Raw genomic sequence first — 25,996 nt, forward strand, 5'->3', positions numbered from 1 at the left:
GCTCATTCATCAGCTGTTTGGCCAGTTCCCAGTCATTATCATACAGGTGTCTGTGTGTGATGGATTTAATTTTTAATTTTTTAAGGAAGTGCTCCCACAAAGTTCCCCTCTCTGTAACTAACTGCAGCTGAACCCTGAGCTTAATGCTGCACAGTCCGGCTCTCCATTCTTTTGGGCTCCACTCTGCTCTGTTCCACTGATTTCACGATGATTGTGAGCACAATGTGCCAAAGCAGCAGCTGTGCTGATCAGGCTTTCGTATGCCTTTTCAGAAGCCTGGTTGGCATTAAAAAGGGATTTGTGGGCAGAGAGTGGAGGCTGGTCATGGAGAGGGGGGAGGGAGGGGCAGACGATGATGAGGCTGCCATCTTTGCCACATGGGAATCCTGTGGAGACTCAGTTTAGATTAACTTTCCACTTAGTGAACATTGTGTCACTTACAATATGGTCATGTCTGCTGCTCCGGAAATCGACTTGACAGGTGAATCTCTTGAGACGCGTTTGTCTCAATCAGGGTCGAATTGCAGATGTGCATTTGCTCTGCCCATCAAATGATTTCTCAACTCAGCATAAGCGTGACTCTTTTCTTTCGTTCTGAATGATCATCTGTCAGTCTAATCTTGACCTACAACACCGACTGCATTTGCACCGTAAACCATAACCCTGAAAGCCAACAGATACAAAGCCTTATTGCTAACGTTAGCCAGCAGCTATCCTTTTGCAGTGCCAGATCATTCTGCAGCTTTCCGACTTTATTCATTTTAAGTGAAGCAAAATGAATGAGTTCTGTGTTTTCCATGCAGATTTACCCAGCTTGTCCAACTGGAACCTTTAGTTGGTGCAGCCCTGGGTTTCCCTGCATCAGCAGCTTGGAAGGATGAGGGAGCAGCAGCAGCAGGAGGAGGAGAAGGAGGGAGGAAGAGGCTGGGGATGAAGGGATATGGAGGCAGAAGGGGAGAGGAGAGAAGAACAACTTGAAAATGTGCAGCTTTATGAATGCCAGTGTAAGCATTTCTGTTAAAATCAATAGAGCTAATTTCATTTTTGCCTCAAATACGAGAATGGTAGCTGGCTTATTAATGAAGGAGTCATGGCTAACTCACCTAAACACAGATCTAAGTTGAGGGGAAGAAAACAAGGTGCCAGGTTAGGTGTGAATTCATTTATACACATTTCAATCAGCCTGAAATGACTGTATTCATCTTGACTTTTAAATATGTTGTTTGCTGAGCTGCAGCTTTCTGCAAACTTGTCAAAATTAGGAGATATTTTTTTTTACAAATTAGTTTATAAAATGAGTATAAGATTTTTTCCTCTGTAGAAGGGTATCTGTGCTGAGATTTAAACTTTGAATCTCGTAGTTTACATTAGAGCTCAATTTACAATTTTGAACCTTTTCCTCAATTTGAGCCTTTTAGTTCTTCTCAGTTGTTCCGATTAATAAAAACCAATGCAGAAAATATTTAGCTGTGACTAATCTTTAAAAAAGTAAAGAGTTTTTAAAGTTAAAGTCACACTTCTGATGTTCATTCAGCACAGGAACTAAACTCAGTTTTGGACATTTTCCTTTCAGATACTTGAGCAATGTTTCATAACTTATTTTAGTTTGATTTGGTTAGCCAAAAGAAGATACTGCTATTGAACAAAATAGTTTTGGCAGAATATTTTGGGACTTTTTTGCTTGTCCATCTCTTCAGTTTAGTTGAGCAGATGGATGATCTGATCTGAATTGTGATTCTTCTGCAAAGTACTGATCCATTAACACAAAGTTGGAACATCTCTCAGTTAAACTTTAATGTCTATCCTTGTAGTTTGCTGCTTCTCAAGATAATTGTTATACATCAAGGTCTCCTAAATGTATAGCTAATTTGACTATAAAACAAAAATAAGGCATTTATCACTTCATTTTGTCAATTATATTTAATTAATAGTCTGAACTGTCTGTTTGTGAGTTATCCAGACTGTGAGGAGGTTCTTTGAAAAAGTTTTCAGGTTGGTCAAAGGTAAAGTAAATCTAGTATGACCTGGTTTTAGAGGGGAATTCATGTTTGGTTTTGTTCATGAGCTTTTAAATCAATTATTTTTTATTATTATTTATTTATTTGTCTTCCAGAAGTGAGAATTATTCTTCTTCCTCCTTGTTTTTGAGTGTAGATGCATATCTCAGTGTTGCATGCAGTAGGTCAATTAAAACTGAAAGACAAAACCAAAACTAGCCAAACCTAAAATACATCAGGACTAATAATAAGAAAATATGCCTTTGTTATGGTTGAACTAACTTTTTTTCATAAATTCATAAGTTCCAGCAGACTATACAGACTACATGAATTCTCTATGTATCCTTGAGCCCGACCTTTGTCTACAGTTACTGGAAACACCAGTGTACTGTAGCTTCAACTTTTCTGCTTTCTTTTTGTTTGTATTTTAATATTTTTTCAATGATGTGTGCAGTTAGTCAAATACCTCATTTGTTTTAACTCACATGAACTTTAGGTAGAATGTAATGCTTTTTAAGTAAACTAAGCCATGAATGCTTATGTTCACAAGACAGTATATTTATTCTGTGTAAATGTGGGAATAAATAGTTTTTAATGCCACAGAGAGCTAGCTTGCCTTGGGCTCTCAGCCATTGACATTTCATGCTACCTGTCTGCAATACCTCATCGCCCAACAACCACACTTCTGCCTAAGCTTCACACTGCCTTCACTCACGTGCACACACTCCTGCCTGGCTATATGGTAATGCGATGGAGAACCACAGACACATTCATCAGGCCCGTTGTCATTAGAAACAAGCCTCATTATACCCACGGCCCGTGATTTATGATTAATATTCGCAGGGGGTGTGGCAGTTCGTCAAGCCCCTCCAATCCATTGATTTCATTGAACAAGAAAAACATTGAAGAGGAAGAAGATGGAGGTTGGTGAGGTGAAAATATGTGTGTAGGGGATGTGGAAGCTGCAGGGCCATTCCTATCATGGCAAATGAGATGGACACAAAAAGTATAAAGAAGGGTGACATAATCAAGCCCCTGTGTTCCAGTGCTGTAAAATGTCTAAGGAACTTTTCAGCGTGGCTTCATTAGTAAGTGTCTTTTCAATATTTATGGCCACATTAATAAAAAATCAGTACGATAGGCCTTTGTGGAGAGCTGCAGGCTTTAGCTTCCTGCAGCCTTGGACTGTTCAGTGATATTTGGATTCTAAAGGAAAGTTTAGGTGAGTGTGATAAATGTGAGAGAGCTGGCTGATTGGGATACAGCAGTAAAAGCAGATGCATCACAAATAGTTTCATTTACAACTAGATCTTGCTAAATACAAATTTTCAGATTATTGATTGCAAGGCGGTACATAATATTGGTTTAAATCCAAAAATAAATAAAAAATTCCTCAAAGTTAAAGCCAACACTCAGGTTCACATCAAACATTTTTCTGTAATTTAACATAAATACTGTGTGGAAACATGCCAAATTCTTGTGTGCATTATTAATTTATTTATCTTACCTTTTTTTGCCAAAAGAATTGTGTTTACAGTGATTTAATCTGCTCTTGAACACTCCAAACAGCCACTGTGGAGTAAAGCTGTTGTCATACTCCATGAGAAGTCATCTCTGTCACGTGGTTGCGTGATGAAAATTGTGTCATTTTTGTTCACGCAGCAACTTTGTTTGCCACTTCTCAACACCAGGCTCTGGCTGAACCTTTTCCTATCAGTTCACAGTTGAAGCATTACAGAAAATCACCCATAAGAATTTTCTTGGTCAATTCCAGTTTCTGATTTTTTTTGTAAAGTTATGACCTTTTAATTTTGATTTCTAATTTTTGGTTGAATTGAAAATTTTATTGTGTTTTTATTAAACTGTTTTTAAGAAATAAAAAAGAGAAATCATGGGTGTGAATATGTCACCAGTAACTGCATCGTGAGGTAAAATTAAAGTCTGAGCAGTGATGTGGAGATATCTCTCTATCAGATGATCTTTTTCCTTTTACAAGCATCTTACATGTCTTCTGCTTTTTCTGAGTTAATTTCTAAACACCTTAAAGATATTACAGTCAGCGAACTTTAAATATTTTTACTTCAATAAAGACTTGCTGTTATTAGAGTGAATTAGCTAAAGTCAGCACACTCCTTTTGTCCACGTTTCCATTGTACCTTTCCTTTTTCTTGGAGTACTTTTACTATTTTTCGTCCCTTTTTCCTTTCATAGTATTCATACCACTGCTTCCCTCTTTTCTTCTTCTCCTCTTCCTCCTCTTTTTTCCCTTTCTCCTATCAGTCAAAGTGAATTGTTCTCTTAATCCTGTCAGGGATGGGCTCCAGTTCCCTCTCTCACGACTCCACATGCCCATTTCACCACCTCTCCTCCTCCACCTTTACGAAGGCTGGGATGGAACAGCCTCTTCCCTCCAGGGACACAGGGAAGCGGGGTGGTAGCTGCACGAGCCAAGGCCAGGAACGGGCCCTGCCTGCATGTGACAGAGCTATGAAGAACAGAGCTGTCTTTCCCTCTTGCTTTTTTTTGTGCCTTCACACATCTGGTGCGGAGTGGGACCAGGCCACGCTCTGCTCTGTTGTTTTGTCCTTGGCTCAGTATGGTTGTTAGATTTTGGCCGTGCCACACTAGAGCAGGTTTGGAATTGAGATGCAAAGTCTCCCCGCTGCTGTGCCCTCATAAACTTGCCGGACTCCTTTGGTGTGAAAGAGATTGTCATAAAGCTGATAGATGAATTATTAAGAGAACTTTTAGGGGTCCAGTGCATCTCTGGGTCATTTCCCCTCCGCAGTCATCTTCAGCGGCTTTGCAGGAGCAGGTGGAGTTCTGCATTCTTTGCATTATGTAACTCCACCCAGATTTAGATCCAACTTCAAATAAATGAAAATCAAGCCACTGGTTGGCTTCTTTCCCTGCAGATATAAATAGCGTTTTCTAATCTTATCTCGAAACAGTGTTGTAAAGGGAATAGGCTTTGAAATGCAGCCCGACGATTAGGATCCCATTGTTCCGCTCCACACCCCCTCCATTCTCCTGGCTGCTTACAATAAGCCCGAAGATCTGTGTGTATGTGCCTTGGCGTGTAGTCCTGCACGTGTATGCACTCATCTGCATCACAGTGTGATTGAGATAGTGGCTAAATGGTAAGATACCATGTGCGAGTGCCTCGTGTTGTGGATTTGAGAGTTTGTGAGTGACTGGTGTGTGTGTGTGTGTGTGTGTGTGTGTCGCTGCTGGGTGTGTCTTAGATGATGGATGCTGTGCCTCTGCTGCTTACCCCACTGCTCCTCTCAGAATTAACAAGGTTGCTAAGATACAGTGGTCTTATATTAGATTAGGTTATCTGCTGTTATTGCTGTTACTATATTTTACCCAGCTCCGTGAAACATTTATTAATTTGGAAATTTACCCTGCCATGGAATGAAGATGGTGGTATTTGTGCACCATTGCTCCTCTGCTCATCTGCCTTATAAGGGGGTTGCAGCACTGAAAGCCCCCTATAGCAATATGTCTATCCCACCCCATTACAATCTGAAGGCGGATCCAAACCTTTATTCATCATTAAGCCCATTTAATCCGAAGCCCGGGGCCCAAGTGTTTTCATTTGACACAGAACAAGCTAATAAAAAAAGAACACTGGAGGTAGTTATCTCTTTGGTTGAGGTGATTGGTGGGAAGAGGTGTTGTCCCTCCCAACAGTAAAGATTTGTCCAATCTGGTGTTTGACCTCCTTAGCAGCTTCTCATTGGCACAGCTGTTAGAAAATAAAGAACAATAGACAATAGAGTTGCAAAATGGGTTATGAACTTTGGTTTCTTGAAAAGAATGTCACCTGATTTCTGAAACCGTGAAGCCAGCTTACACGACTGTGTAAAACCTCCTTAGTTTCTTTTATTTGTTTTCAGGAAATGGCTTTATTGTAATCGTTCAAAGATCTCGCAGAGTTTTTCTTTAAACAATTTTTTTTTCCATTCCTTTTTGGTCCAGTCCTTGTACCTGATCATGACAGCATATTTTTCCTGTGTGCGCTTAAAAAAATGAGGACAGTGAACAATTGGAGGACGGAAAAAAAAAGTGTCAAGCCTGAAACGCCATGTACAGCAGATGAACAGTGTCTGAAAATCATGTTTATAAGAAACAGAAAAAGAAAATGGCAAAAGACCTGACAGAACCTTCTCATCACACTCTGTATGCCAAGTTTTCAGCTAATAGCTCTTTGGGAACCATCTAGCTGATGCTAAATACTATGTTATGTGTCAACTGAGGGGGTTTTGTTTAGATTGTTTTGTATAAAAATATAATAGAATGATGGGTGCCGATAGTTCATTGGTTCTTTGCTAAATTGCCTTTTATGTGTAGATAAATCACTTTCTCCCATCCTTGAGTTTAGGGGACCTTTTTTGGACTTGAACAAATAAAGTGCCTTAACAAACAAACATAAAAACATAATTCCTCTCAAAATGTAGAGGTACTGCACTGAAAATTAGTAAAAAGCAACCAAATTTTCTAAATAATTTGGAAATACTTTTAACAATCCTGAAAAAAATGATGCAAACCAGTTTAAAAACTGCAAGAGAGTCTGTGTCCTTGGAAGCAAAATGTGAAGAAATGATGAAATGACTCAAGACTCTAGTACTGTAGATTTGCTGTAGATTTTTGGTTTTTTTTTTTCAGTTTTGTTTGTTGATATTGTTGTCCAGTGGCTCCACCGTACCAGTGTGCCCAAGGTGTGTGAATAAGGATAGACGTGTTCCTGCATGTAGAAGTGTATGTCGCACAAAAAACAGCTTCTGTGTTCAGTGTATGATATTTCCTCTTACGTTCATGTAAATACAGACACACTGTGTATGTGAGCTGCATGTTCTGTGTGTGAATGAGTGCACAAGAGGACCTGCTATAAGGGAAAACCCCATTAGTGTGGGATCCTAGGGAGATAATGACTGCTTTATGTCCTGGAAATGATTGAGTGGAGCATAGTAGCAGTTTATGAATCCTCTCTGCCAGTAGCTGACAGACTGACAGCACACTGTCTGCTGCTCAGCCAAGCTGCTGAATTACAGATGTCTTCTGGCTGTAATCTGAAAGTATCCGTATCAGAAAAACACACCTAACCTGCAATGTCCTTGCTGACTTTATGTCACTTGGTTGTTCCGGTTCTATTCCCAGAATTATATTTCTCATAGCTGGAAAACAACAAAACTTTCCCCACTTCTGCGTTACTTGAAGCATCTTTTCCGTGACTGAATGCTAATCCCAGGATCCAACATTTCCCAGCTCAACATTGTACAGCTTTGTCAAAAGGACAATGTTAATTTTATCCAAAAAAAAAAAAATTAAACAACGTCAGCTCTTGGTTTTGCTGTTTAAACACCTCTCTTACTGCTACTTCCTGTATGACTCATTTTCAGGTGCCATTTCTGCTGTAGAGTGGTATTTTTTTCTCATTAGTGATGAATGCCTACTGTTTAGGAAGTAAACTGCAGTGTGCGGATCAACTAATATTTCTGAAAAATGATCTTAAAGGAGGGCATGTGGGTCGGATGCAGTGTGCCCTAAAAGTGACCAACTAGTAAATTTTATGTGAACTATTCTGATTCGCCACAAGGTGCTCTGGCATAATTATTTGTGTTATTATTTTAGTCTTTCTGTTTTCAGATAGTCATCTAAGCTATATTAAAGTGAGATTTTTGTTTGGTTAATATGTTGTCTCATTACATTACTGCACTTTGTGAAATATTTTTCTTCTTGTCATATAGCAACTCCCCACTGCTGCAGGGGATCATAACAAGGAAACTTTTCTGCATGTTGCAAACCTGCCATTCATGCTTTGCTTGTTGTAGACTGCTTTAGAAGTTCCCAACCATCGCCTGATGATTTGGTACAAATATATGTACAGTTACACCCCTAAAAATATCTATTCTTCTCTGATCAGTTTGCCCTCTGTTTGGTCTCTCTTCTCTTGTTCCTTGAGCTCCACTGCACAGCCATTAACCCTTTTCGAGTCTGCATGAGCTTGTGTTTGGACCTGGGTGTGCTCTTCTGGATTACATGTGCGAGTGGTGTTGCCCTGTGTAATGCTTCTGAAGCACAAGCCTCCTGATCTCCTCCCACTGCTGAAGCCTGGGGACATCCAGGCTTCTGAACTCACACCCACTCACAGGTGGAGGCAAATTTTTCATGATAAGAGTCAGTTCAGGCGTGTGCCCTGCAAAGTAAAACTGAAAATGTGTCTCGATTATATGGATGGCTGTATGATATCCTTATCAACAAACATAATGCACCGCATGCTTGTTTAGTAAGCCCATACTGTGTAATTTCTTTTGATGTGAAGTGTTTTCATTTGTATTCCTCTCCGATTATTTTATTTTTTTTCAACAATAACATTATTTTCTAAAAAACACAATGTCATTTTGTTTTTGAGCAGTTCAATACAAAATAATGGTTTGTGCAGAATTTATTTACCAGCTTTGTTACAGAACATTACTCAACTTGTTATTATAAAACTACTTTTACAAAATTTTACAAAATATGGAGGGTAAAGGAAGGGCAAGGGCTGTCTTTCCGTCATGAATATCCAGTCAATAAAATGCATGTCTTAAATTTTAAAACTCTTACCTTGACAGAGGCTTCAGACTGTCGGACAATTTCTGTTTTAACAGAAAGATCCTCAGCCCCAGCTGTTTGTTTAATAGTACTTGTTTTGTCATGTAGAAAAAATGATCTTTAGCTTGTTGTGTACAGTTTGTAGCATGGGGAATAGCACCCTCTGGGGTGGGGCATGGGTCACTGCACTATATGCCTACTTTGGCTATGACCTGGAAATGTAGTGGTACTTGTTGGTCCCTTGGGGATTCAGCAAGATCCCAGGGCTCGTCTAGGTTTGGATGTGCAGCTCTTCTCAAACAGTCAGCTCTTGGTTTTAACAAATAATTTTGCGGACAATGCAGAGGACGTCCGTCTGTTAGCTTCCAGGACCACCTGGAGAAAGGTGCACAACTGTAGCTGGAGATCTGGGAGAGTGCGGTGTCGTAAATTCTTTTGCACAATTACCCCCCTCCTCCGTCCTCCCGCCTTCTTCTATTCTGTCTTCAGCTCTTGCACAGGATCACATTAATATTCCTTTGAAGCTTGTTTCAGCTGCAGCCAGATCTCCCTGTCCCTCTCTTTCACTCTCACTCCCTCTCCTCATCTTTTTGTTCCACTCTTTCTTCCTCTCTCTCTCTCTCTCTCCCCCCTTTTTTCTACCCAGTCTTATTGTTTTCTGGAAGGGATTGCTTTGCAGCAGCAAGGGGCAGTTTTATTACCTTCAGTCAGGAGTTCCCCTCGTTGCACAGATGCGTGCGAACACTCGTGTGCACGCACACACACCGAGGGGTTGGTGGATACCGATGCCTTTGACAGACCGTGTTGATTGGTTCAGAATGGTTGCTGCCTCTTGTAGGAGAGTGGAATGGCTATTTTTAGATCAAGGGGTAGCTGGGAGAGAAAGACTGAGAAGGGCTCTGAGTGTGTGAGAGTGCGCGTTTGTAAGGAATACTGCAGTCTTGAAAGAAGTTTCCTCTACACACACGTATACACACAAACATTCACACGCATGCATTTATGCAGCAATGGCCCTCTTGAGCCAGGGTGTATTCCGTGTGTCTGCCATCCTCTTGTTTTCTTATTTTCATGCTCCCCTCCACCCTTCTTCAGCAGTATTTCTGTCTCCCTCGTTTTCTTTTCCTTCTTTCCTTTCCTTCTGAGTTGACTTGGTGTGCAAATGTCAGCACTTTCCGATCTATTTGCCTATTTGCTCCCTGTGTTTACCTGCCTCCGTGAAGCTGCCCCATCGCCGTTGCTTTTCCCTCTCATCGCCCTTTCCTTTCATTTCTTTTTAAAGAATTTTTCTTCCTCTACAACTTCTATCTTGACACTCTCTCCTCTGTTCCTTGGTTTTTCACCCTCTTCATCGTTTCGTCCCTTACAATTTAACTACAGTACATCTCCTCTCTGCCTTTTTGCCCATTTCCATTTTTTACACCATTCTTGCTTCACTCACCCCATTCGTTCGCCCCGCCTCTCATTCATGGATCAATGGCACTTCATTTGAGTAACATCATGACATTTTCAGTCTTGACTACTTCTAGCACATCCATTTTTTTTTTTTCCATTTTAAATCCTCTGCAGCACCACTGTCACCCTGTGACAACAGCATGTCCGCTCATGTTTGACCCATATCAGAAGAAATAAAACAACTCTTTTCATCATCCTTAATTGTCTCTTTGGGCCTGTTTTTCTTTCAATGATTTCTCTCTCCACACATCTTCATCTTCCCCTGCATCTCCCTCAAGCTGTCACTCTGTCTGTGATCACCACGATGACTCATGTGGCCCACACCGGCTCTGTAGTCAAGGGGCAGCTGGGGGTTTGTAAGGAAGGTTTAGAGACAATAAAGGCATTCAGTTTATGGGGTCATTGTGCTGAAAAAGCAATAAAAATATCTGTTCAAGTAAGTAATCAACAAAGAAATTTTCTATCTGCTATGAGAACTTTTATTGGTAAATTATATTTCTTATTTAAAAATGTATAAAATCCCAAAACAAACGTACAAAGGTTCACAAATTAAATTATGAAGAAATGTTTGCTTTTGCGTCACTTACAGACACCAAAACTTGATTTGTTTTATAAAATACATATACTAATTTTCTGACTACTTTTTTATCATTCATGGTTCAGTTTGTAACATTTCTTGAAACTGTTTTTGATCCTGATATAAAAAGAATAAAAAAAAATGGATTCTCAATTAAAGGATCGATTTAAGGGTTTTAAAAAAATCTTTAAATTAGTAAAAACAAACAAAAAAAGCATGTTTTCAAAGCACACATTTATTTAAACATGCTGAGAATCTGAACTTATCAATAATAGAAGGTAATTTGTGTTTTAAGAAACAATACATTTTGAGTTGATTTTTTTTTAAACAAATCTACTTTTTTTTTATTGATAAGTTCAGATTCTCAGCATGTGTGGCTAAACCTAACACAGTTTAGAAATTCAGATGATTATTTTATACCAACTGTGTGAGTAGTTTAGCATGAATTTTCCTTCTTGGTCAGTGTTTGTGTTTGTGTTGCTCGTGTAAATTTCAGACTTTGTGCCAATTAAATTTCCTCCTTTTCTTCTGTTTTGTCCCTGCAGTGAGTGACAGCTGTTTTAGGAACCTTGCAGAGGACCGCAGTGGCGTTAACCTGAAAGACCTCGTCCACGACCCCTCCTTGTGAGTACTGGCTTTTTTTTTGCTTTTTTTCAACCATGTAAACGTTTCATTCTTCTTAAAGTTCCTTTTAAATCTGCTGCCTCTTTACATGCGTGCGCCTCCGTCTCTTCTTTTATTGGAAAAGTGAAACTAAGAGACTAAAAATATCTCTCCAGCACAACACATTGGGGCTTGGTGTCGCCCTGTGAAGAGAAACTCCCAGCGTGCTTGGCAGCAATAAAAGGTTTAAAGGAGTACTCCTGGTGACTGAAAAGATGCAAAAAAGTGTAAAACCAACAGTTGCTTTCATCAACAGGCTAAGAATTATCAAGGTGGTGTTAATCTGGTTTACATGCTTTACACTGATGCAATGAAACATTCTCTTCAACAACAAGCCATTTTTTAAACTTTCTCAAGTAATTTGGTTTGGAAAATCTTACCAACTCAACAGTTCAGTTGATTTGGACCATCTTGCTTCCTGCAGTCACTCTGCTGTCGAATGCCTGGGTAAGATTTTTGACAAATAAATGTAGGTAGAATAAACAGATTAATGAAGTGGTGAAATCGAGCTTTTCCCAACTCTCTCCATCAGAGAGATTCTATTGGATCCAAAGGAGATTGATTGACCACAAACTGGTGATTATAAACAATCCTTCAAGTTCAGCCTCAGTCTTGGTATGCTAAGAGACAGCACTTTATCTTGGAACATTCATGTTGTCTGAATTTGTTGTCCTTTAGAGGATGTACTTTCTGAGAAGATTACATCTGTTGGGAGCTGAACAAGAAATAATGATTCTGTTTTCTCAGGCTGTGTTTGTGGGTCCAATCAGATACGGGATGACTACATGGTTCAGAAATCTTTCTGTTCCCTTAAAATCAAAGATAACTTGTTTGTTCCAAGTGGCATTAAAATACTTGGTCAGAATGATTATTTCTTCAACTGTAATCTGAAGTCTCTTTTGACCATCGTCTTGTCAAATAATATACATGCGTATTTTGAATTGTGCCATTTACAAAATTCTTTAATTCTACCGTCCTAAATGGGTACATTTATCATTTAATAGATCAATCACTGAACAGTCCGAGTCAAATTTCCTTAAAGAATAATAAAGTATTTATCAATTTATGATGTAGTCTTGTTTACAACTTCAGTTTGTCCCAAAACTGTGATTTAATATGGTTTAAGTCAGAGTTTGTGAGGGTCAGTCAGGGTTTACTGCAACACTGAAAAATGAAGAATGATTCCAAATTGTGGCAACTAATTGGACGTACCTGATTGTCCTAAACTTTATTTATTTATTTATTTTAATTTTGTGTGATATTCTGGGTTGTACTTATTGCCCACCATACCAAAAGGCAAAAGGAGACAATAATATTTTTTGCTCGTGTGTGTGTGTGTGTGTGTGTGTGCGTGTGTGTGTGAACGACTGGATGACTAGTAATGAAATTTCCAAAAACAATCACTTAATATACATTTACAACTGTTAAACATTTGGAGTCAGTTTGATTCAAGATGGCTGCCACAGCAACTTATAAACACCTAAATGGTTAAAATTTTGCCAATGTTAGCAAAATATTTCATGAACTGCTGGATGGATTATAATGAAATCTTTCGCAATTAATCACTGGGTGTACATCTACAAATGATTAAGTTTTGGAGCCAACTCGGTTTAAGATGGCCACCATAGCCAACTGACCTTGGAGAACACAAAATTTGCTAAAATTAAGTCAGTTTTGCATGTATTGAACTAAATTGTGGTGTGGTAGTAGCTGAGAGTTATTTACAACACATACTGATATCGCTTGAGGTTCTGCACAACATAACTTTCATGGTTTCACCAAAACAGCAACAGTTTCACAACATAAGGTGATCTTAGTCTAAAACGTTGATGAATTCTAGGCCTTTAATTTATAAATATTTTTTGTTGACTTTATTTAGGCCCTTTTTCTTATGAACACCATGTCATGTGCTTGTGAGGTACAGCTTTAAACTGTGACAGGAACACAGGAAGCTGCGAGCCTCGACGTGCTCCATCAGACACGCTTCCTCACACATCCCAGCATTCCTCTTACATTTGTTGATTTACTGAAGCAGCCGCTGACGTGTCACCAGTTTCCCCGCTCTGAGACCCAGAAGAAACTGGTCAGTGGTTGTCATGTCTGTGACGATATATTTAATTTGAAACCGATGTGTAATTTCTGTGTCAAGTCTGTGTGTGACACAGAGAGGCAGTGTGAGCAGCCCTCAGCTATGTAAGATGTGTCACACTACACAGAGAGATCAGGATTTCATCACAGTCTTGTTTGTATGCTTAGCTGAGAAAAAAAAAGTTTTTTTTTTATTGGTTTATTTGTGCACAGTAGTCATCCGTGCACATTAGATTCTTTAATCTAATTATTTAATCCTTGTGTTTGTCTGGTTTTTATGGCTTTCATGCAGTTACAATACAAGTTTTATTCCAATAAAGTTAATTTGTAAAGAAAAACTCATTTTAAAGTACACAATACTTTATTAGTAAATGACAAAGTCACATGGACATTGTTGTGCTGGTGCTACTAAAATAATTATATATGATATTCAAGATCTTTTAAGCTTAAAAATGACCTTTTCTGGAAGTGCCCAAGATGTAAGTAACCGTAGAATTTTATGTAAATAATCATGTCATGCAAAACTAACCACGATGAGCTATGTACAACAGGTAAGATAGGAATTGTTAATAACCTTTCCTTAGAACCCCACTTCAAAATATCTGAATTATCACTTTGACTGATGCTCTTGCATGAAACAGATTATTGTTAACAGTGGTAATATCCCTCTCTGCTCTGCTGCACTGAGGTGATGGTTGATCCATGCCACAAGTCAGTGGGCCCATCAGCTGGAACTCCGTGGCCTTAATGTGCCGCGGCTGCCATGATGGAGACTCACAGACATGCCAACAGAGAGAAATCAGGGTTGAGAAGGCAGGAGGTGAGGGAAGAGGAGAAGGACAGAGTCAGTATGGTGCCACAGCAGGACGCCCGCCATAAACTATAATCACAGCGTCTTTCAAACACACACTGACAAGCAGAATCAATCAGTCTGCCCAGTTTCACTTTCAGGAGTGGCCAGATGTGTGCTGGAGAGCAGGTGGAGAAAAACTGCTGTTTGGTCTCATTTTTGCTACTGATAGAGCCGAGTCGAACAAATCATCCCCAGACTCAAGGACACAAGAGGCTTGTGTGTGCAAGTGGATGTTCTTGTGTTTTTTTATTTTGCATGCACATGGCCCTCGGTGTGATTGAACAGTTTTAATGTATGTATTAAGTGTGAGTGTCAAAGTTATTAATCCTCCATAATACTGGAAATTGTTATGGCTAAGAATTGCATCAAAAGGTCAGATGAGTGACAGAGAATTTGATTTCACTGTCAGGAGTGGGTCAGAGGACACAGTTCAACTTGTAGTACAAGGAAATACACACTGGTTACTGTATGTGTCCCATTATCTGAGAGGTGCATTTGGAACAAAATCCCTGTCCCCAGTCTGTCCGAGATCCTTTAATGGACCACAGGTTTCTCTACAACATTCAGTATAAACCCTTCAAAAATTCAAAGTATCTTTCATCTTTTTGAACTATTGATTCACAACCGTCACTGCAGTGACCAATTTATAATCTGTTTTTACGGCTTTTGTCTTTTTCCAAATGGAGCAAAGCAGAGAAATGTTTCTTTTATTTGTTAAGCCACTCAACATACAAATTTTTTTATGCCTAAACAGGCTGTTAAACTCAAGGGATGAACCAGTGTTGTCTATGCATAGCAGACAATTTGGCAAAGAATCTTTCTTTTTTTAGTTTAATAACTTTGTTACCAGCTGATTTGTTCGCATTTCTTTAGTTGAATCTACAAAGTAAATACAAAAGATAACAGTTTGACAGAAAACCGTATTTTAGCACAAACAAGGTGGTTCCCAAACAACTATTAGCTGTAAATTTGACACAGAGTAGATCAGCTGAAAGGTGATGCATATCTCAGGTCTGTGTGTTTTTTTTTTTGTTTGTATTTTTAAATATGTATTGAGCTGCTGTCTTTTGCACTTGTTGCTAATAACAACCTGGATGCTATTTCTCATTTCTGCTGCGTAGAGCTCAGTGTCTTTAAAGCAAACTGGAACATGAGGACAAGTGTCTTTCTGTCCATCTAAAATTAAAACTTAAGCAGAAAAAATTCTGCACCGTTTCCGTGAAAAGCTTTTCCTCTAAGTGAAACTCAAGTTTCATTTCTGGAAGCAGCAGCAGACTGCTGAGGGAAAAATGTTTCTTTTTTGTTGTTGTTGTTGCTGTTTTTCAATGTGAAATTCTGCATATCTAGAGCTAGTTTCACTTGCCACCCAACGATGGTGGGTCTACATAAAGGTGCCTTCATGGAGCTTTTTTTGCGTTTTACCCAGCCTGGCCCCGAGAACTAAGGCTCGACCACCAGGCGACCCCACACCCCAGTCCTGGCTCCAGGAGGGTGCCCCAATTTCTCTGTCCCGGGCAGAGTATCCTGTTTCTTTGTGATCCTCCTTCACCAGGGTCTTCAAATTGTTGAACCTTGTATTCAGGAGGAATGAACGTTTTTTATTGTAGTGGTTTATTTTGGGATATTTTCTGCAGGTTTGAACAAACATATTTGTTTGAGTTTGCAACCTACAGACCTGAGAAGAGGTTTGCTCTACACTTGAAAAAACAAAAACAAACAAACAAAAAAAATCACACCTATGAGTGCTGTTTATTTTACCACAAGTGGTAATTTTTTGTGTTTATATGTGTGAAGTGTGGTTGTGAAAGGTGCTTTAGGAAAAAAAAAAGAAAGAACGAAATACAAGAAGCTGTCAGCAGTTGTAGTACGGAAGCATCACAACATTTATTCCACAAATAAGTGGAACGCTTGTGGGGTGGAGTGATCTGCAGACTATTTTAATGTGTGTCTGTGTGTGTGTGTTTCTGGGACTGTGTGCACGTTGTTTGGTGAGCGTGAGTGGAACCATGGGAGTGGAACACCTCGCTGGGCACTCAGAGCTCTCAACACGGCAGGGATTTGAAGAAGTGAGTTACTCCATTCCTCCTCCTCTTCCTCCACCTTTCCCTCTATCAGCTAAGACGTTGAGAGGTGACCCCTTGAGAGCTTTCTTCCTACATATGGATGAACCAACAACTTAGCTCTAATGGGCTCAGCTCTGTGTTACTGCTGGGAGTGTGGAGATGACCGAGGCCCTTGTCTCCTCCCTCAACACAGAGTGTGTGTGTGTGTGTGTGGGGGGGGGGTGATGGCAAGAGAAACACACAGAGTAAGATTGAGTGCTTTGTACAAAGAGCTTGTATTATTAATGAAATCACCCTGGCAGATGGGTCTCTTTTGGAAGTGTCCCACAACCACTGAGACTTGCAGCGTGCCCTCTCTCTCTCTCTCTCACACACACACACACACACACAAAATTTCCCCCTCTCTTGTTAAGTGTGCCCCTAACAGTCCATCTCTACTTTTTTTTCCTCACTCTTTTCACTCCGTGCCTCTTTCTTATTCTGTCTTCCCCTCTTTATCCTCCTTTCTGTGCTCGTCTTTTATTCATAGATTTGGCCGAGATGTCCAAGCTTTCAGGCCAAAACTGCTGCCACGCTCCAGCCCCCCCACACCGACCCTCCTTTTCTCTCTGCTGGTCCCGCTCTTACATCTTTTATTCTTTCCTCCACCTGCATTAGGATTTGTCAACACCCCAAGGAAAAACTTTTCTTCCACGCTGGCTTCGTTCAGCCCAGAGTTTAAAAACGGCTTAATGTCATAACCCTCTTCAGTTGTAAGAAAGAGACACGGTTGGCTCTTTGAGGGAAAAAAAATATTACCCTTTCCCCTCTAATAGCCTTGTCTTAGATCAGATCACACTCATCCAATGTAAAACCAAGCAGTAAATCAGCAGAGAGGTTATGTTAAAACACCCACCCACCTATTACTCCCTGTAAGGAGAGGTGGTACATCTCAATTTGATCTTCTGGGTTAAAAAAAAAGGGAACTAAATGAAAGACTGAGTGCCCATCGCCTTCCATGCCAGAGTTTTAGACTTTTTTGGGGGGGTCAAACCTTGACAATAACATGTAAAATCACATGTGATATCACAAGATGTCATTCTCGGAGCAGTTGATTCAAAATCCTTGCTGTTCAGTTCATTATATCTGTAAATGTCTGCAGAAATTACACACACAACTGTGTGTGTGACTTTGCTAAATGTGTTTTAGCCAAAAATGTGCATTCTGATTGGTACAAAAAGAAGGAAAAAACAAAGTCAAATTATTCAGAGGCTCACAACTCTCACACCCTCTCACACACGATCAACAATACAGAAACGGGAGGCTTCAGACAAGTGGGGTTGCCAAGGAAACGGTGGGAAAGAACCCTGGTTATTTGTGCTGAGCATATTTTCATTTGGGCTAAAACAGAGAGGCATAAAAACCCTGGGAGGGCGCAAGAGGTGATCTGTCCTGACAGCTCCTTTAGTCTCCCGAGGTGTAACACAGAAGCACTAACACATGAGTGGACGAGTGCACATGCATTAATACGTATAAACACACACTCCCTTCTCAGCACATCAGGAGAAGGGAATCTTTCGTGCCATCACAGGAATGTCAGCAAGGTGTTGTGTGTGTGTAGCTGAAGGTTTCCTTTACAGTAAACAGTCATGTCTGACTTTTGTGCTTCTTTTGTCAGAACCTGTTTATGCTTTACTTTCATACTTGCTTGCTGCAGAGTTTTAAGTTGTCTCTTTGAATGGATTTGTTATCACCTGCTGCGGAAGGCAAAGACAGAGCGATAATGTTTTTGTCCCCGTCTTTGTGTGAGCACGTTCATTTGTCTGTACCAAACTATGTTCATGAATCACTGAATGGATTTGGATGAAACTTTCACAAACTAATCACTGGATGTGCATCTGCAGCCAGTTAACTTTTAGAGTCAATCCAAACCAAGATGGCTGTCATAGCAAAACTAACCAAAACTATTTTTGTCTTAGCAAACACAAAAATAGCTCTAAGTCAGTCAGTTTTAAAGATGCTGAACTAAACTGGTGGTAGTAGCTGACAGTCATTCACTACACACACTCCAAGTGCTAACAGGTCATGCAAGATTTCATATAATGTTGTTTTTAATGTTTAACCAAATTGTTGTTTTTCAGCTTCAAATGAGCTTATTCTAAAAGTGGCAGGCAATAAGCTTTCATTAAAGAAATGTTTGTCCTTTTATTTGATGATGTTTGAGGTTGCAGAACTTGTGTGTGAAGTTTCCCTCAGTGAGTACAAAAGCATCTGAAAAAGCAGACAAATAGTCTGTTTTGTTTGGGTTTTTTTTCTTCTTTTTTGGGGTGTTTGTCTGGGGAAAACATTGTGGCATTTAACTGATACAGAGGTGATGCAGTAAACTTGTAAAAATAGCACTCCTAAAAAAAGAGGGAGGGGGTTACATAAGGGCTTTCTGTCCGGACGCTTCACCTTGAGCCTTTTGTTAAGAGGTGCTAAGATGTGACTGGCCACATGAGGTCACTGTGGCTTGATGTTCAGAAACATCAGCTGCAACTTTTTTTGTATGTAAATTTATCATGAAGCTGTTAAGTTTCCCTGAAAAGGTTTGTTGTTTCCATGGCACCAAAACTGTATGTCTTAAAGCAAAAAGCTTTGGGATGCATGTCGGAAACAAACTGGTGTTCTGAAGTGTACAGTGCTGTGAAAAAAAGTCCTTACCCCAAACAGATTTCCTCTGATTTAGCTTTTTTGGGTCACACTTACACATTTTAAATCTTCAAACAAACAGACAAAGATAACCTGAATAAATACATATTGCAGTTTTAAAATGATGCTTTCATTTATTAAGGGAATAAAAAGCTTTCCGAACCAAATGACCCTATGTGGAAAAGGTATTTTTCACAACGCTATGTATAATTTTTCATTACTAAGAAAGTTTTAGGAAAATTCATAATGTCTAAAAAAAAAAAAAAAAAGCATCTTAACATGCTTGTCTGGCAGGACCTTTCACTTGTGGCAACAAAGCTGTGTTCTGTATACTCATAAAGTGAGAGTGTCCTTGAAACGGTCATTCAGGGTTTAACTTAAAGAATCATCAATGTTTGATGAGGTCTGTAGCTCCCCAGCTGACCTCTGTGGCCTGGAGAGATGTGCAACACATGGAATGTTGAAGAAAATAATACATTTTCTTGCAGTGCCAAGTGCATCCTTATGAGTTCTTCTTCCTTTTTTCAGGTTGGGGGGAATGATCGCAGCTTACAAGATAGTGCCAGATGAAATAGATGAAATTAAGGTAAAGGTCATTTATCCACTGCATGTACAGTACTGTTTCTTTTGAGCTGCGCTGGTGGTTTTCATACATGTGGGCATGCTCACCAACAGGAGACACTGGTGCACTGGTGCGATGAAAAAGAACTCAACCTCATTCTCACCACCGGAGGCACCGGCTTCGCTCCCAGAGACGTCACACCAGAGGTGAGCCGTGATTTCTATTTGACTGTGTCAGTCATAAAAATATCCACAAACATAACATTCAGCATGCAAGAAAATAATGTTACGCAGCTTTTTCAGTTCATAACTTTGCTGCTTGTGAGGTGAAGCTGGCTGTCCTAAATTCAAAATGTTGCGTGAGAAAACATTACAAGCGTTTTGGGTGTGACGTCTTGTATAGGAAAGATAAAGTTGTTCATTTAGACTTCAAGTAAGAAAATCCTTACTGTACAATGCGGAGGAGCTTTGCTATGTTTGACAGTGAATGGCTGTTGAAAGACTCCTGGTGCTCCACGTGCTTTGTTAGCAGCTGTTTTTGCTGATCAGCATATGTGTTGCAGCACTGATTACCACTAATTAGTCCTTTGGTCAAATGGGAAATAAAGAGGTAGACATTTGTTTAAACTGTTTCTTTAGAAAGAGAAAATTCCAGTAGATTAATTTAAGGATACTCACTTTTAGGTCCTGACATTGTCCTTTTATTTTATACTGTATGTATTCCTGTTTTAATAAATCAAAACTGTAATAGTCTTATGTTTCAAAGATTGTGCGCACAGTTCAGTATTAACCAAATTAAATGTAATCATAAAAAAACAAATTTGCAACCACACTTGGTAATGCTTTAGATATGCAAAAGTATAAATTTATTGAGTAAATAAAATCTTAACAGGTAAATATTCTGAATGAAAGTATGCACAATTGTATCCAAAACGTAGGCAACAAAAAGTAAAGGTACTCTCTGCAGAGCAAGTTCCCTGCTGCTGTTGTGCTGGAATATATTACATCATTATTATTACGTATGCTTTTATGTAAAAACATGATACAACCGTTACATTTAGCTGATTTTAAGATTTTCTCCAGTTTTTATTGAATTACAGCTATATATTATTGTTAACTGATTGTTCCATTTAATATTTTGTTAGTTAATCAACTGATTGATTTTAAAGCTTCTGTAAACAGTGGGGTATGATGTCACAATAGCTTTAAATGTTTATCAGAGAGTTTTAAACCCTCACTTACTGAATGAGCAATTAAGTCATCTTTTTTGGCAGATTGTGTTTTAACTGTTTCATTGTTTGATTTGCAAATAGTACATTTTGTATTTTGGGTCAAGAAACGCCCGATGGGGTCTTAAGATGAACTCTTTTTTTTTTTTTCTTACTGTGTCCTTGTTTTAATTGGCTCAATGTTTCTATACTTCAACCAGTTCTGACCAAAAGTCTTGTGCGACTGTTTTGTGGAGCAAATTCTGAAAAGTTTAAGAACCAATAATACAGTACGTATTGTTTCAACCCCCCAAGGCCACAATTCCGAGAAACGAGAAAAATAATATATTTACTAAAGAAATTTCAAACTGCTTTTAAAAGATGTTATGAAGGGTGCACTTGCTTGCACAGTATATATAGGATGTAGACAAGTTTTCACATGCAAAAATACACACAAGCTGGTTTTACAGCCATCAGAGTACACACACACACACACACACACATAATCAATCATGCATGCAAGCAGTAACTGAGCTGCAGTTCTCTGTAGGATCATTGGTTCTCATCAATCATGGCTGACAACAGCAAACTTCCTGGAAGATGGAAGGCACGTACTCACTGTAGCCGCTGATAAAACCAGGAGAAGTGATGCTTCTGGTTGTCTCTGTGTGTTTGAACCCCGCCTCGTGTGACTGTATTATCTTACATCACTTATGGTTGAATACATTAAAATCATGGCAGGAAACTCGTCAGGATACAGAATACAAAACTGAATCATCTTTACTTCCACTGAGAAAATATTGTGGTGCTTAAAAAAAGCTTTGAATGATTTTGCAATGAAATGTAACTAGAGGTAAAAAACAAAGGTCAGAAAATCCCAGTTTAGAAAAGATTTTATTGCAATTTTGTTCCAAGTTGTGGTTTGCTTCCAGGATATTTTTATTTTTTGTTTTTGTTCCAAAGTTCTCCTACCTAAAGTCACAGTCAAGCACGTCCAGTGTAACCAAGAGAGGAGGGATGACTTGGACATCAGCTGTGAGATAGAAAGTCTCCCAGCAGTCTTAAAAAGCTGAAATGGCGCCCAAAGCATTTTACTCCGGTGACTGGGAAAATTAAATTATTAAAAATGAAACAAAGTCTTATGAATGCAAATAACAGCATGGCTTGTAATTTAGGCACTTAAACCAGAGACAAAGTGGATAAATCTGTCATAAAACATTAGTTGAAGTGAAGCATGTGGTATATTATTTGATATATTATAAGAAATTCTAATTTTGATGCAAATATGAACATTACTTTTTATTTCAGTTGCCTCAAGTTGTTTTTTAGCTAAACAGCATGGAAGTACTGCTCTGTATTGAGCTTCAGTCTGATTCTGGTTGCTCAGCTCTGTTGTGAAAGACACATTTGTTTAACAGAGATGTTTGTTTTTTTTGCGCTACATTTTGCGCCATGAGTAAGGCAGAAACTTAAAAAGATGAAACATTGTCTCTTTAAATTGGCTGTTTTTGCTGTTGAGTTCTGCATGTTGCAGTGTTTTCCATTGAACCCATTAACAAATTAAACACTCCATATCTCAACTGTCTAAGCTGAAAATCTTTAACTATCTCTTCCACATCTACATTCATCTACATTAGCAGTCAGTATTGATTTAAGCTCCTAAATCACTTGGGAAATATCTTCTTATCTCAGTGAATCCATGCAATTAAACCTTTTGATGTTAAACTATTCACCTTTTGAGTCTTGAATTTTCTGGAAAGACTGTTATGGTATGTTATTACATACAAACCACTGGGGTCACGTTTTCTTTTAAAGCTTAAGGTTTTGGTCATTTCAGTATACTTCTCGTTATTTAACAGACCTATTATTCTAACTGTGCAGTGTTTTTTATGTTTATATCCTAATAGCTGCAGCAATATATTAACTTTACCTTGACCATGTTTCTGGGAACTAAACTTAAATAAAATAAAAAGCTTGAATAATGTTAGTAAGTATCTTCAAAATACATCTGCACATATGTTGTGTTGCTTCGTTCAAAGGTTTTTTAATATAGATTTTACTTACTACTTGGACTTGGTGCACACAGTACAGACATGTCTGATCCAGCACTTATCATCATAATAAAGGTTTTGTTTTTCAAAGAAACTGTTCAAAATATAAATTAATCAGTCTAATATTTCTTTACAAAGACTATTTTCCAAAATATATATTTTTAAATTAAGTGAAATCAAACCATATCCTATTTCAATTTACGCATTTACAATGCAGTCGTATCTTTGCAAAGAAAAGCAATTAGTCTGCAATTAAAGGATATTATTGGAGCCTTTCTTAGAATCCCATTCTGTAATTTTTCTTTCCCTCACAGTGAGAGCCTATCTTCTGCCCTGGCTGATAGATTTCCTCACCCCCTTCAGACACATGTAATTAATAAAATTCTAACTCATTTTCTCTCTAAGTAGAGGAACAAATTGCTCAAATTATATATCTTGTAAACCTAATGTGAATACATGCCACAACTAAGTACAGTTAAAAGAAAAACTATCAGACTTCTTCCAGTCAGTGACTTCGTATAATGTAGGCTGAGTTTATGATGAAGCATAAATCCAGCCCCACCTGTCTCTCAGCTTCCCTCCCTTCCTCCTGTCTCTATTTCACCCCTCCTCGGTTACCTCCTACTTTATTACTCATCTCATCCATCTTCTCTTCGAATGCCCATTTTCTCTCTTAAATCCAAGCTAGAGATGCTCGTCAGCCCCTCCTCTCCTTTTGAAGGTTTTTTTTTCTCCCCCCTGCCTTGCTGGAAGTGTCACTCAACTCAAGGACACACAGCTCACACAGCTGGAAGAGAAGTCACCATCTTCTTTGCTATGTCTCCTTCAGGAATGTGGCACAGCTCAGTCCCACAGACTTAAACTCATTTTGCACGTTTTTTATTCTGTTTGTCAATTTTCTTTTGGAGGCTCACATGCTGTAAGGCTAAAACGATGCAGCAGCATCTGTCAGTTTTAGCACCTGTTCAAGACAACACTTGCAATATTGTAACACTAAGACATTACGCTCCATTAAATTAAAGACAGATGTTCCTCAGGGATGTGTGCTCAGTCCTTTGCTCTTTACTCTGCTGACCCTTGACTGTTCTGCTATATTTAGCATAATGCAGCTCATTATGTTCTCAGTGATGGGGCTCAACACCAATGAGAGGGAAGCATCTTACAGAGTAAACAGTTGGTGAATTGATATAAAGACAACATAATGTGAACACTAGACTCCTTCACACTCCTACTTCCTCATAAGACTGTAACAAGTGAGAATTCCCTCTCCATTTTCACCACCTTTTGTTGAGGGCACTATTGATGACATCCTGCGAAGCTTCATCACATCTTAGAATAGCAACTGCAGCGTAACTGACAGAAAGACTCTGAAACATGTGAGGCCTGCTGAGAGTGTCATCAAAGTCCTCTCTTTGGAGACCCATCTTCAAAGAGAGATGCAAGAAGAAAACCCTCAGTATTGTTAACATTTTCCCCTTCTCACAGGGGCTGCTTTTCTTCTGCCATTTGAATAAAAAAAGTGTGCAACAGCTTCATTCCTCAGGCAATAAGAATGCTAAACTCCTACTTTGACTGAGAGAAATGCTGTTTTATTTCACTGTATTTTTAAATAGAAGTGAACTATACTTGAAGTAAAACTTAAAAGTATACGAGACATTATGTGTGCACATAATTTCACAGTCTGTGTATTAAACCTGTGTTTGATCAAAACACCACTGTGCACCCTGAAATAGATTCTTCTCCTAATAAGATGCGAACAACACACAAAACAGGATTTCAGATTTTTTTTGGCTTTTTGAAACCGTATTGTACTTTGGTTTATGCGTTTCTTTATTGTTTCGTCTACATTCTAAACAAATTATAGAGTCTACCAAATTTACTAAAAGTCTAGACAAAAAATATATTTGTTTTTGAAATATGAGGCAAAACAAAAAAAAATTGAATAAATATTGGTTTTTTTTCTCTAACTTTGATTATATTTTTATTTCTAGTGAGAACCATTGCAGTTTTCTTCCAGGAGGAATGACACCAATGACATTAGTGGCTGACAGAGCTGCCATCCTTAGTTACACTGTGGTCATGGTCTCCTATGTGGGTTTTCTCTCTCCAGGCTACTAAGGAGGTGATAGAGCGTGAGGCTCCAGGGATGTCTCTGGCAATGCTGATGGGATCCCTCAATGTCACACCGCTAGGCATGCTTTCCAGGTCAGAGAATCACTAAAACCCACTCAAAATTATGTTTTCCTTTGATTAAAATAATCTTCAACAGTAACAAAATCGAATTTCTTTTCACTGTTATCACAGTTAAGGACTGTAGCACTAAAAATAAGCTTAGTTGGCCTTAGTAGTCCTAAATGTTTTTCTTTTTAAGCTACAGTGGAATAACTAACCTGCGATTATGATTTTTATGATTTTATGCTTTACATGATTTTATGCTTTACATGATAATTTTGTGTACAGACCTGTGTGTGGTATTCGAGGGAAGACGCTCATCATCAACCTACCAGGAAGCAAGAAAGGCTCCCAGGTAGGAAACACTGCAACCAGCTTTCTGTTGCGGATTTGACTGACCTAAACGAATACATCTGACATGGAGAGTAAATCAATGTCTGCAGCTGAAAAAAGATCTTTAATTTAAGTCTAAATGACAAGCTCATCTTACTTGATTTTATAAACTGGAGATTTGATGAGTGACTTTTGACAAAGTCTCTAGGAGTCTTTGATCAAGACATAGGCGCCGGAACCACTGGGGCCAGGGGGCCATTGGCCCCCCCACTTTCCGGCCCTGTCAGTGCGCTGCGTGTTCCCACCAGACGGCTGCACAGACTGCACGCGACTCTCACAGACTGTGACTAGCGTGTCTCTGTGTTTATATAGAGACAGAAGCACAAATAAAACCTACAGCATTGAGATCTGGACCAAATTCTTAAAGCTCCAGTCCAGGGTCATAACAGTCACCAAAAAGTTTCTGCAGATGCGACAGCGCGGAGTCAGGGTTGGGATCATTAACACATGAAAAAAGGCTCTGGCTCTGATACGTCTGTGTCTGGAACAATTCCGTCAAAAATGACATTGGAATTCTGTATTTTATTGCCACATCTGGTCTAAATGCAGTATTTACAGCATCTGTGGCGACATTTTCTTTCCAATGCACCATTGGGATGAAAAGAGAGAGAGAGAGAGAAAAAATAATGTTTTCGGCTCATATTCGTT

At 39.0% G+C, this 25,996-nt stretch overlaps 1 protein-coding gene across 9 annotated transcripts in view; it reads left to right on the forward strand.

Moving 5' to 3' along the window:
- Window positions 1-25,996, forward strand: part of gphnb (gephyrin b) — a 161,101-nt gene that overhangs the window by 88,425 nt on the left and 46,680 nt on the right. For all 9 annotated transcript variants that reach the window (XM_025005027.2, XM_025005028.2, XM_017411976.3 and 6 more), the window contains 5 exons: window positions 11,172-11,250; window positions 19,492-19,549; window positions 19,639-19,731; window positions 24,894-24,988; window positions 25,244-25,310. In XM_025005027.2, the coding sequence (XP_024860795.1) occupies window positions 11,172-11,250; window positions 19,492-19,549; window positions 19,639-19,731; window positions 24,894-24,988; window positions 25,244-25,310 (392 nt within the window). The remainder of the gene's footprint in view (window positions 1-11,171; window positions 11,251-19,491; window positions 19,550-19,638; window positions 19,732-24,893; window positions 24,989-25,243; window positions 25,311-25,996) is intronic.

The sequence above is a fragment of the Kryptolebias marmoratus genome, linkage group LG19 (assembly GCF_001649575.2).
Source record: "Kryptolebias marmoratus isolate JLee-2015 linkage group LG19, ASM164957v2, whole genome shotgun sequence".
Classification (NCBI taxonomy): domain Eukaryota; kingdom Metazoa; phylum Chordata; class Actinopteri; order Cyprinodontiformes; family Rivulidae; genus Kryptolebias; species Kryptolebias marmoratus.